Source organism: Haliaeetus leucocephalus, unplaced genomic scaffold, assembly GCF_000737465.1.
Source record: "Haliaeetus leucocephalus isolate CR32 unplaced genomic scaffold, Haliaeetus_leucocephalus-4.0 Scaffold773, whole genome shotgun sequence".
In the NCBI taxonomy this organism is placed as follows: Eukaryota; Metazoa; Chordata; class Aves; order Accipitriformes; family Accipitridae; genus Haliaeetus; species Haliaeetus leucocephalus.
This window is the reverse complement of record NW_010973209.1, coordinates 249,352-261,634: the sequence shown is the minus strand read 5'-3', so window position 1 is coordinate 261,634 and position 12,283 is coordinate 249,352. Positions and strand designations below refer to the sequence as shown.

The 12,283-nt window shown below is 55.6% G+C and overlaps 2 protein-coding genes across 8 annotated transcripts; one reads left to right on the top strand and one right to left on the bottom strand.

Annotated features, from left to right (window-relative positions):
* Positions 1 to 285: 285 nt before the first annotated feature.
* LOC104840433 (ATP-dependent RNA helicase DDX25-like) lies at positions 286 to 5,890 on the bottom strand. 7 transcript variants are annotated; one of them, XR_775266.1, is made up of 11 exons: positions 5,790 to 5,890; positions 5,654 to 5,689; positions 5,279 to 5,414; positions 4,886 to 5,191; positions 4,066 to 4,180; positions 3,497 to 3,725; positions 2,843 to 3,080; positions 2,209 to 2,371; positions 1,854 to 2,042; positions 884 to 1,110; positions 576 to 645 (listed from the first exon to the last, which is right to left on the bottom strand). XR_775266.1 is itself a non-coding variant. In XM_010581354.1 (10 exons), exons 3-10 carry the CDS (start codon positions 5,161 to 5,163, stop codon positions 584 to 586), a joined length of 1,113 nt encoding a protein of 370 aa, XP_010579656.1. In that variant the 5' UTR covers positions 5,164 to 5,191; positions 5,279 to 5,414; positions 5,654 to 5,890; the 3' UTR covers positions 286 to 583. The 7 variants fall into 7 exon arrangements, 3 of the variants coding, with proteins under 3 accessions (XP_010579656.1, XP_010579654.1, XP_010579655.1); XM_010581354.1 differs by lacking the exon at positions 884 to 1,110 and having other exon boundaries at positions 286 to 645; positions 3,497 to 3,674; positions 4,886 to 4,988; positions 5,099 to 5,191; positions 5,654 to 5,890; XR_775265.1 differs by having other exon boundaries at positions 5,654 to 5,890.
* A 177-nt stretch (positions 5,891 to 6,067) lies between these two features.
* PUS3 (pseudouridylate synthase 3) lies at positions 6,068 to 11,769 on the top strand. The gene is made up of 5 exons (XM_010581475.1): positions 6,068 to 6,115; positions 8,590 to 9,023; positions 10,186 to 10,751; positions 11,123 to 11,313; positions 11,456 to 11,769. The coding sequence occupies exons 2-5, from the start codon at positions 8,637 to 8,639 to the stop codon at positions 11,767 to 11,769; spliced, it is 1,458 nt and encodes a 485-aa protein (XP_010579777.1). The 5' UTR covers positions 6,068 to 6,115; positions 8,590 to 8,636.
* The last annotated feature ends 514 nt before the right edge of the window (positions 11,770 to 12,283 follow it).

Genomic DNA, 12,283 nt, shown 5'->3' with positions numbered 1-12,283 from the left:
AACACACCCCGGGGCTGGCAACAGTCACCGAGAGGGGTCCAACCCCTCTCCCACCACCACTGCCATGACCCCAAATGCTGCCATCCCGGGTCCCAGCAGGACTGGGGAGAGCAGCAGCGGATTCATGCTGCCATCTAGCGAGACTGGGTTCTTATTTTTTATAACTCACTCCTTTCTCCTGACTTTTTTTTTTATTAAAGGTTTTTCTGAGAAACACCACACACTGCCTGGAGATGAGCAGCGGATTTTTTTGGCCAGTTACCAGATTTTTTACCTGTTTTCTGACCCCTCCACGTGCCCCTAGACCTGTTTTTGAGGAGTGTTACCCTTCATTAAGGCCCTCGGGGGATTCCTCAAGCCCCGCAAAGTCATGGCTGTGAAAACCTCGGAGAGATAACCAGGAACAAAACAGGGACAACAACTGCTGGGTCTGAGGGTTCTCCCCCAGCCTTCTCCTAAAATGTCACAACAAAACCAAACAGCTTTAGGAAGCTGTAAGAGAACTGGGAGCTTTTCCCCTGTAACTTTTCCTTCCGTTTTGAACCAAAACTCAGATCTGGGGGAGCAAATCCCCACTCCTCACTCAGTTTTCAAGCTTCTCAAGCTCATCCATGTCATCCGGGTCCAGCTGCTTGATCTTGGTCTCTGTAGGAAGGAAAAAAAAACCAATTGTCAGTGCTTGGTGCAACCAGGGTGAAAAGAGAGCCCAGTCACCCCACAAGCTGGTGTTCGCACTGCTTGCACACACACGCACAGGCTGCAAAGCTCCCCGAAATGCTCGGCCTAGTATTTATTCCCAGTCCGTGACCTTCAAGCACAGTGTAAAGCAGCAGCAGTGAGGCAGGTTAGGTTTTTCAAATGTGCTTCCACTTTCTGTTCCCACTTCCAAAGCGATGCGGGAGGGGGAAGGTCCATTATCCTCCTCTGGCAGCCCCGGCCCTCAAGTTGCAATGTCATGGTGTTAAAAGGAAAAGTCAGTTCACTAGGAGTTCATCCGCTCAGATTTTCAGCCCTTGGAAATCCCACACTGGGCTCCTTTGGCTAATTCTGGCCGTGGCCGTGGTTGGGACTCATCCACCTCCTGCTCATCACAGTTGCCCAACGCTTCTGCTGCTCAGGGGAAAAAAAAAAAAATCTTTGCCAGAATATCTGGCTCATGTCTTCTCTGCCAGGTGTCTGCCGCGGGCTCGTTTGGTGTTTAAATTTAAAAGGGCAAGCTGCCAAGACAGTTGAGCAGCTCTGAGGATGAAGCTGAGGAAGGGAGGTGTTTTTCTGCAAGCCAAAAGGTTTTGATAACTTTCTTTTCCCTAAAAATCATGGGGAAAACAGGCACCGGGATTTTAAAAGCCACAGCTGCAGCCACGGCATCTTGCAAATCCCGTGAAAAACCCTCGATGTTTACAAGTGACGATTGATTTGTGCTCAGGGAAGACCTGCGCCATTTCAGCTGCCGGCTTCTCTCCTGCAGCCAGGGCTGAGCTAAACCAGGGCACCAGCTCCCCCGGGACAGGGATTTGCAGGGTAAAGGCAGATCAAATGCCTGAAGGAGGGGAAAAAAGAAGAGGTGCTGAGGCATCCTGAGTGCTTGTAGCATCCCTTGCAGGTCACACACAACCTCCTAGGCTGTTTCTCTGAAAATTTGGCTGCTGGGATTAAAAAAAAACCAAAAAACCAACCCTAAAAGGGTGAGGGGGCTGAAAGGAAAGCTGCAGCTGTCACTTGCACTGAGTGGGATGGGCCCCAGGAAGAAGAGCAGCCCAATAAGGTCCATTTGCAGATGGAAAACGAGCCAGAGGGGGATCACCTGTCCCAAACCCACCCCCCTGGAGAGAAGGAGACACGCGGATACTCACGGAAATGCTCCTCTATCATCTGCACAAGCCCCACATTCTGGCTTTCCACCATGCTGAAGGCAACTCCCCTCTTGCCGAAGCGTCCCGTTCGCCCTATGCGGTGGAGGTAGGTCTCGAAATCCGGCTCGCTCCTCTGATTGGTGGGGAGGCTGAAGTTCACCACGATGGTGACCTGCTGGACGTCAATCCCTGAAAAAGGGAAGAAAGAAGGGGCTGCAGAAAGAGATCACCTTGCCCTGCAGGTCGGGGAGGATCCGCTGCTTGAGCCCACGCTACCACCAGCAGCAGCAGAGACCCCCAAAGCGCATTTCACGCCATCAGAAAGGCGAGGGGGCTTTGGGTTTTCCGGGGCTACCTCTGGCGCAGACGTTGGTGGCGATGAGGACCTTCTCCTTCCCGTCGCGAAAGCGCTGGATGACATCGGCCCGTTGGGCTACCGTCAGCTCTGCCGTCAGGATGGCCACCTGATGCCCGTCCTGGCTCATCTCCACCGCCAGCCAGTCCGCGCTCCTCCGAGTCTGGACGCGTGGGGAGAGGCAGGCAGAGGTTTCGTAGCAGCTCCCGCTGTCGCTCCGCTCACCGATATTTTCCCCCTCAACTTCCCGGGTCCCTTGCTCCTTTTAAAGGAGCTCCCGACACTTTTTAACACCTCGAAAGAAGGCAAAAATGATGCAGAGGAGCAAGAAGCCTCTATCAGGACACCCAGCGCAAAGGGCAAGGAAACACAGTGTGTTTTCCGTGCGCCAGTGACCATGGGAGCCCAGCAAAGGCAGTCCCAACTGGTAGGAGAGACGCTTTTAAAGGCTGCCTCTGCCACAGGGCTGTCCTTTGAATGCTGGCAACGTGTTCCCCACCCCTCCCTGGGGTCCGCTCCTTGATTTTGAGGGTCTTGGGAGGAGCCCCCCACATCCATATGGTAAAAGTGAATCGTTTCTCTTATCGCTGACTGCAAATGTGTCCATCTCCCCAGGCAGGCTGAGGTGCTTTACCTGGCAGAAGATCATAGCCTGGCCAATGGTGATGCTGCCGTAGATGTTGCAGAGGGCTCTGTACTTCTCCTCCCAGCTCCTGCACACGAAGAAGTACTGCCTGATGTTGCTCAGGGTGAGCTCTTCTTCGCGCAGCTTTATCATGATGGGGTTGGAAACGATTTGCATGGCGAACGCCCGCACAGTTTCCTTGAAGGTGGCCGAGAACAGCAGCATCTGGCAGCCCTTGGGTAAAGCCCTGATGCGGAGAAAAAGGACTTGTCAGGCCAGGAGAGCGGCCTTGTGCCCAGATGTATGTGTCAGAATTAAAAAAAAAAAAAAAAAAAAAAAAAAAAGAGCTAATTTTGTTGTGTCGCCTTCAACAGAAAGGGAACCCAATCCAAGGGCTGTAACGGCTCAACAGAAAGGTAAGCGAGACAGGAGTTGTCCTGTGTGTCTCACGGATGCAGTTTTATGGAAAGACAGATCCTGGGATTAAGCAGGTCAGAGCCTGCTGAATTGCAAAAGCCGATTCTCACAGCAGCAAGCCCCTTTGACATCACAGGGATGCCCTCCTTCACTGGTGATTCAGCTCATTTGGTGACCGATTCCCTTGCAGCCAGGCAAACGGGAAAAAAACAGGGAAGCAGGATGCCAGCCATCAGGAACACTCACCTCTGAATGCGAATGCTTTGACAGGAGAGGCCCTGAGTGTCGATCATGATGTCGGCCTCATCCAGCACGAACAAGTTGATCTTCTTCAACTCCACGACTCTCCGTTTGAAACACCAGTCCAGCATCGTCCCTGGGGTCCCGATGACGATCTGCTCCTGCAGCGTGGTGCCCTGCAGAACTGCCAGAGGGGGAATTGCATCCAAGCGCCTCCAAACACAACGTGTTTCTGCTGCTCGAGCGCATTTTTCCCTCGGTTATCTCAGATTCCGGCCTTTTGAGGGGGTCATGGCAAAGTGGAGTTTGAGGTGAAAACTGCAGGCAGGGCCGACGCTTCCCTACAGCCTGGTGCAGTGGAAACCAGCCCCACGTGGGAAGGGGGGAGCCTGGAAGCAGCCAGCGATTGTGAAAAAGACTCCTTAGCAGGAGAAGGGAATACAGACGCTATTTTATCGGCCTTCACGGAGGTCTGCGCGGCCCCTGGTAGCTCAAGGCTCTAAAAGGGGATCCCTATACTCACTTAACGCTCCCGTTACAGTGCCAGTAGCTCTGCTTGGCAGGACCAGACTCACCTCGGTTTCCTCGGACAGCATACATAACCGTGATGTCGGTGCAAAACCGCCCAATCTTCTCGATCACGTGCCCGATCTGCAGGGCCAGCTCATAGGTGGGAGCCAAGCAGAGGCACTTGAAGGGAAATAAGAGAGCTGTCAGACAAGAAACGCCTCGACTAAAAGCTGAGGGCGCTCCCGGGGGTGGGATACACCGGGCAGACAAGGTATTTCGAAGGGGCGGAAGGAAGAGCCCACACCACTAAACTCCCTCAAAAGCGCAGGGGGATGGGGCAGTCAGTCACGTTTGGAGGTGAGAGAGCTGGCACTGCGACACAGCTTGAGGGAGGTAGGCAGAAAGAAGTCGCTGTAGCTGTTTTTGAGGGGGAAATTTCCCTCCTGAAGCATGGTGCGGTTCGTTTCTGCACCCAGCTTTAAAGCGATGGCTTAAATCACCTCGTGCGCCTGAGACGAGCAACTTCAAACCGCAGTAACCAGCTCGCAAAGCTGATTCTGCACGCAGAGAGGTGACTGGGGCTCGTGGGGGCATTTAAGGCACCAGAAAACCAGTAGCCTCTGCAGTTGCTTTTCACACTTTAAATTCCAGGATAGCTAAAGCCTGGCTTAATCTGCCACTAGGAAGCAGAAGTACCTCCATTTAGCGGGCAACATGCTTTCTGTCCTACCTGCTGCTGCGACGGCACCTGGGGGTTTTTCATCCCCCTCCAGCGGATAAAAATCATTCAGAGACAGGTAAAAAAACCCAGAGCTCTGCCCCCAGGCAGCGTCTCGAGGGCTTGGGAAAACCCCTCCTGCATCAGCTTTCCCTTTCCTGCATTACCTGCGGGTATTTCTCAGCGGCATTAACTCTGCTCAACATCGCCAAGACAAAAGCTGCGGTTTTCCCTGTCCCTGACTGGCTCTGGGCAATCAGATTTTGGGGCCTGCAAGGCAAAGGCTGCTTAGCGGCATGCAAGGGTCCCCGGATTGGCGTCCCGGCGCCAGGGATGCCTCGAGGGAGCCGGGGCTCACCCGCCTGGCGTTAACTACTCACGGATACGCCAGCATGATGGGCAGAGCCGTCTCCTGGATTTTGGACGGTCTGTTGAAGCCCATCATGTAAATCCCCTGCAAGAGCTCCTTCTTCCTGTTAAAAAAAAAAAAAAGCATCAAAAAGGGCCCTTTTGACAAACGACGGCAGCTCTCCTGCTCTGCTGGCCCGCCAGTGACTCACAGGGGCAGCTCTTCGAAGGTTTTGACGGAGAAGAGCGGGGAGCTGGGGTCCTGCTGCAGGATCTCCACTCGGTGGCTAGACTCCACCAGGGATGTGCGGATCAGCTTGTTCAGCAGGGAGGTTTCCGCCGAGTCCACTGGAAGAGGCAGAAACTCCTTAAAAAAGATACCGTCTTACAAAAAGTCTCTCCCCCTTCCCGCCGATAAAGAGGTCTCCGGCCACCCCCTCTCGTAGGGACCCTCTACGCCGCCAAGAGCTGTAGGTAACGAGGGAGCAGAGAGCGCGGCCCGCCGTGGAACCCCCCCCGCACCCAACTGCCCCACTCCCTGCCTCAGTTTCCCCCGCCTGCTTCACGGCAAGGCCCCGAGGACCCACCTCTGTCTGCCTCCTCCTCCTCATCGCCGCCGCCTGCTGAGGAAGGACAAACAAGGCCGGGGGTACGTGAGGCGGTTTGAGGCCCAGGCCCGGGCCGGGGCCTCTCCCTCAGGCGGGGGCCGAGGCCTCCCCTTACCCCGGCGGCGCGGCGGGAGGTACAGCCCGGGGAGCTGCGGAAGGAGAGGCGGCCGTTACGGCGGGAAGGGGACGGGAGAAGTCCCCGGGGAGCGGGGGAAGGCCCGGCCCGGTCCCTACCCGTTCCCGCCGGCCGCTGCTGTCCCCCGCCTCGGCCATGACACCCGCCTCGGCTGCGGGCAGGAAGGGCGCTCGGGGCGGGAGGCAGGAAAGGGCCGGGGCCATAGCGCCCCCTGGCGGCCAGGCGGACCGCCGCTTCCGGAGGCAGCCCCGGACGGAGCGAGCGCTTCCGGGTCACCGGCCCCGGCCCCGGCAGCGGCCCCGCAGGTACGGCCGGGCTGGCCCGGGGGGGTGGGGGGTGTGCCGGCGGGCGGGAGGAGCGGGGACCCCGTAGGGTGCCAGTGCTGCCCCCCACGGAGTTTGGGGGGGGTCCCTAAGGGGGGACAGAGCCCCCCCCCACCCCCGTGGGGTGGGAGAGGGGCAGAGAGCCCCCTCAGTCCCCGCTGGAAAACCGATGTTCTCTTCGCTTCGTCCTAAAACTCGCTTTATTTTAAAAACCGAGGTGAAATAAGGCAAGGGGAACCCAGCCGGGTGGTGCAGGGAGGGGGGGGCTGTTAAGAGGCGCCTCTAATTAACCCGCAGAACCTTAATGAATCTTTCCACGCGCTTTATTAGAGGAAGGCGCCACCAAGGCGCCATCGATAACACCTCCCGAGGACAACGGTCCGCGGGCAGTTCCATGCCAAAAAAGCCGTTACCTCCCCATCTCTCCCGATACTCAAGGATTCCTGCCGGCCACCAGTTTTCAGTGCTCACACCCCGTCCCTCCTCATCCTCGCCCGGGACGCCGGAGCCGGGAGAAGCAGGGGAAAACTAGGAGGAGGTGTTTTTCCTGGGGAGGAGGCCGTTGGCCAGGTCCCAGCGCACCTCCCAGCGCAAGGCCGCTCGCTTCTTCTCGGTGGGGACGGTGTAAGCATTGGGGACAGTGGGACGCCGCGGTTTGACAGGGAGTTCGGGCTGGCAGAGCATCTGCTCCCGGATGCCCCAGCGCAGTTCTTGTCGCCGATCCTCCCCTGGGATTCGAAATTTCTCCCATTCTCGTTTATATTCAAAATATTTTGCCACCGGGTCGGTTTTTCCACGGTTATGTCCCAGCGGCTCGAACCGCGGAGGAATGAAGGATTTGGGTTGTCCCACCACAGCGGCGTACTGAGAAGCGGGAGAGCTCCGGCTCCCCAAATCCCCAAGGAGGGAGGGGGGACTCTCCCCACGGGGCCACCGGCGAGGGGATTCATCGAGGGAGCTGCTGCTCGTCTCGATTTCCCCCTCGGAGATGCTGTCCTCCGGACTCGTCCTTCGCTGAAGCGTTTTCTGCCTCAGGCTCCAAACCTCGGCCTCGCTCTCCACCTCACTGGTCACTGACTCGTCGGAGACCTCCACTCCGCCATCGGGTCTGTGCCTCAGCACTTTCCTTTTCATTACCAACCTCCTGGTTCCCCTCCGATCCTCCGAAAACGTAGGAAGGGACAGCTGCCCCCCCAAAACAAGGGAGTTCTCGGCATAGGGATCATCACGGGGACGTGCCCACTCCTCGCTGTCTCCTTGCTGGCCATACAGCCGGCCCAGGGCCAGCACGGCCACCGGCTGCTCCTCATCATCCGGAGCGGCCCACCTATACCTGTCCGGTCTTGTCATCCCCTCCATAATTTCTGCCAAACCAGGTGGATTCTGAAAAAAAAAAAAAGGAAAAAAATCAACAAAAAACAGAGTTAATTTCTTGCAGCACGTTCGAGCTGGCCAAAGACGTAAAGGGGGCTCCAACTCTCAACTTCTGGGGTTCAGGGGTGTTGATTTAGGTTGCAGTTAATCGGACGGGGGTCTGGGAGCCCTGGCTGCGCTGCTAAATGTCCTGCCGCCAGCAGAAGGCTCTTTCCCTGCAGCAAATGGAAAGGCAACGCAGCTATAAGGCCCCAAAGCCCCCCCTGAGGCAACCCCTGCCTGAAAAGCAAGCTAAAATTAATTACATGACACATAAAGTACTAACAGGATGACGGACAAACACCAGGCAGAGGTATTAATGATTTTCCCCGCGTACCTCTTCTTTTAAAAACACTGTATCTAGTCGTGATTTAATCTAGGGACATCTGAGAGGGTGTTTGACTTCCATAGAGGAGAAGGCGCAGTGCAGCATGTTTAGGTGCTTTTGGGCTGTTGTAGCCGAGTCCGGTTGTAGTAAACCTCAAGACCTGCAGCAAAAAGGGACGTGGCCACGGTTTCCACTCACGACACAGGTTTGGGATCTCTTTACGCCACGAAGGGGGTTTGGAAGGAAAAAAAAAAAAAAAAAGGCAAGTTTGAACCGTGCTGTTACGAAATGTTAGAGCAGATGGTGCGGCGAGATGAATGGCAGCCATTAGCGGGCTGTCTGAAGTGTTGATGCTGGCTGAGCGCGGTGCGAAAATGGAAAGGGCTCTGTGACGGCTCCGCACGGATAGCAAAAGGCTAGCTGGGAACGTGCTGCTGCCGCGCCTGGGCTGACAGAGCAGATCCCATCGTGCGGCAGTGGCTGGGGGAAGAGGAGTGATTAAAAAAGTGCAAAAAAAGAGACTTGAGTAAGATGAAGCTGTCTAAGCTAAGCCCCCTTGGCCCTTCCCATGCTCTGCTAGGAACACCAAGGTGTTAAAAAAAAAAAAAAAAAAGAATTATTCCACTGGTAACAATTGTTTCATAGAGCGAGCCTATAGGTGTAATAAAAGTCAGGTAAAAACACTAAATGCCCCAATTTCCTTCTTTCTCTGCAGACCCCGAGGAGCTGCCAGCAACTAGTGAAGGCTCCGAGACAGCGGCTATGGCCGAGGAGAGCACATTTACCGGTCAGGAGCAACTCCTGAGGAAGGTACAGGAGCTGGAAGAGGAGGTGAAGCGGCTGCAGGAGAAGCTCCGAGAGGACAAGGAGGGTGCTGGGAGAAGAGGGGCTTCTTCGGCCCCCGGGAAAGCCAAGAAACGCCAACAACGACCGTTCGATTTCAGCGCCTACGGCCGCAGACACGTGGCACTGAAGATCGCCTACCTGGGCTGGGGCTACCAGGGGTTTGCCAGCCAGGAGAACACCAGCAACACCATCGAAGAGAAACTGTTTGAAGCCCTGAAGAAGACACGGCTGGTCGATGACAGACAGACCTCCAACTACCACCGCTGCGGGCGGACGGACAAAGGAGTCAGCGCCTTTGGACAGGTCAGGATCCCACCCCCCAGGCTTTCCTGGATTTCGGGGCTCCTGTGTGGGATGGAGTTCCCACAGCGACAAGCCCAGACAGCACAGGTTGGATTCATTGTTTAAAAGCTGACAGCTTTTAAATCTGAAAGTGAGCCTTGGTGAAGGCTTTCTGCATGTGGAATGAGGATTTTAGACCCACAAAGTGTTTATTAGTGCTAAGTTTTTTCCCATATTAGTGGTAGGTTTTTTCCATATCACTGCTACTTTTTTTTTCCAGGGGCCTGTTTTGAGAGGATAAAATGCATTTTAGGCTGCGGCTTCCCCAATAGCTCAGCGCTGCCAAAAAAAGGCGAGATGCCCTTTCCTTGGCAGAGCCCTCTCAGCTGATTTAACTCCCTAACCCCACAAAAAATAAAATAAAAAATAATCCAAGAATCGGATAGCTTCTTGCAGCGCCAGGCAGCTGAATTCTTGCGCAGAAGGGTCTGAGGGGAGTCGCAGCTAGCAGAAGGGAGCGTGGGAGTGGGAGCCGGCCCGCTTGGTGGGCACGGAGCCATTGGGCTGGCCGAGGTGCTGGGGAAAGCTCAGCCCTTCCTGTGCTGTGGTGGCTTCGCTGCCGGGCCTGTCTCTCCTTCCCTCCTGGCTCAGGAAGGGGAGCTGGCTTAGCTTTTGCCTCGCCGGGGTGGTTTTGGCTCAGATGGGCTGTCTGCTCTCCTTCACAAGGCGAGCCACACAAAATAAGGGCACAGGCCGCCTTTTCTTGTGCCATTTAAAGTGCGCAGGCACCTGTGGCGTTAATTAACTCGTTCCCACATCAGGTTTCTCAGACAGCCAGGCTGTTACTGTGTTCAAGTCATCACCCCCAGCACCAAAAAAAAAAAAAAAAAAAGCACATTATATCCTAAAAACAGTGACTAAAGTTGAAGCCGTTTCGAGACCATGCTACGTAGGCAGTCTGCAACTTTCTCTGTTTTATTAAAGGAATCCGTAGCATCTGCTAGGAACCTTAGCAGAGGCACTTGCAGCTTTACCCGCAGGAAGGGGTGGTAAGATCGCCTGATTTAAGACACCTTCATCTGTAGGAGATCCTGAATTTATTTCACAGTGGTGTAGGAAGACTTGGCTTGGCACGCCAAATATGCCCATCTGCAATCTAATCCTGGCTTTCCTCATTTTGCAGGTGATTTCCCTAGATCTCCGCTCAAACCTGTCGGAGGGGAAGAAGCTAAACGGCCACGAGGGTGACTCGGAAGGCAGAAGCGAGGGGGAGGAGGAGCTCCGTTACACCCATATTCTGAACAGGGTGCTCCCGCCTGACATCCGGGTGCTGGCCTGGGCCCCTGTGGAGCCCGACTTCAGCGCCCGGTTCAGCTGCCTCAAGAGGACCTACCGCTACTTCTTCCCCTGTGCCGACCTGGATGTGGCCCTCATGCATGCCGCAGCCCAGAGGTACGTGGGGACCCACGATTTCCGTAACCTGTGTAAAATGGACGTCGCCAACGGGGTGGTCAACTTCCAGAGAACGATCCTCAGCGCTGGAGTGACGTGGGTGGAGAGAGGAGGAGAAACTGGGCCGCAGGATCCCTTCTGTCTGTGCCAATTTGAAGTGACGGGACAGGCATTCCTCTACCACCAAGTCCGCTGCATGATGGCAATCCTCTTCCTCATTGGCCAGAAGATGGAGAGCCCAGAGATCATCAACGAGCTGCTGGATGTAGAGAAGAACCCCCAAAAACCGCAGTACAGGTACAGAGAGCTCAGCAAAACCTCCTGGGCTGATTCTCCAAAGCGATGGCTGCGCGTGAAGTGCCGCTGGCGAGCTGCTTCTCTGCCAGACTGTGAAGCAGTCTCTCACAATAGGGAAGCAAGCTGCCAGTGGCCTCACTGGGAGGCATCCAAAAGGATCTCGTTTTTCTTGCTCTTGGACAAACTTTTGATGGCTTTAGCCCTTGGTATTTGGTTAAAACTAATTCAGTTCTTAGCAGAAAAAGGAGTTCTGAAAAAGACAGGGCTGTTTTTGGCAGAAAGGACAGGCTGATGTGCTGTTGCACGAGCCTTTTTTGTCACAGCGTTCCCCCCAGATGGTGACAAGTAACGCCTTCTCTCTTCTTCCCTAGCATGGCCGTCGAGTTTCCCCTCGTCCTGTATGACTGCGAGTTCGAAAACCTTCAGTGGCTCTACGACCGAGAAGTGCAGGAGTTCAACGTTACCCACCTACAGCAGCTCTGGGCCAACCACGCAGTCAAAACTCAAGTGCTACGTAACATGTTAGGAGGGTTAGATGCTGCTTCCATGGCTACTGGAAAAAGTAAGGGATGGTTTTGTCGCAATACCTTGGAATTACAGAGGGATGGGGGTAACTGGTTTAAAAAAACAAACAAACAAAAACCAAAAGGGGTATTTAAATAGATTGCTCAGAAACTACTGGTATTTTTTCAATTCCATTGCAGGCCCGGGGAACAGCACACCCATCCTCTGGGGAGATATGAAGCCTCCGCTCCGCAGCCAGGTCAGTGGCTTCATGGAAGGCGTCAAAGCCCGCACCTACAAACCTTTACTGGCCCGCCCCAAGTGCGAGGGGCTGGAGGCCCGCATCCGCCACTTTGTGCGGAGGGGTCGCATCACAACCCCCTGGGGCCTGGAGGTGGGGGGGGACAGAGACGAGCAGCCCCCCGAGACCAAGAGGAGCCACTGCAGCGATGCCCCAGGGAGCGGCCGTGCCACAGAGCAGCCGCCCAAGCGGGTCTGTGTAGACCTCGAGTGATGGTGACTGGTCACCTCAGCGGGAGGAGGGCGGCTTGCTGCTTTCGTTTGGTTTTTTTTTTTAATTGGGGGGGAAAAAAAAAAGTTTTAAAAAAAAAGGAGTTTTCCAGTGCTATTTTTATAAATTTCAAGAAATCTTGTGGAGTGCTGCTGTGTCCTGGCCTGGGAGAGGATGGGGTAGGGTGGGGGGTGTAGCCTCAGCCCCCTCAGAGCCGCTCACCTCGCTGTGGGCCTTGGCGGGGGGATGGACGGACGGGGATGGGGAATGCTGAGGCTGTCCTGGGCTGAGGCAGCCAGGGCCCACCCTCCATCCTCGGCCTGACCCCCCGGTACCTGACAGGGCCCGGCTGTTCCCGTCCTCCCGTCCGCGACCGTTACCGGCCGCTAACCGTCGCCGGCGTTTAAACAGCCCTCCCCCGAGGCCCGCCCTTCGCGGCGGCGCCATTGGGCGGCGGGGGTGTCGCTCGACCGGCTGGCCCCCCTCCCCGTACCGCCGCGGGGGGGTTTTGGCGGGC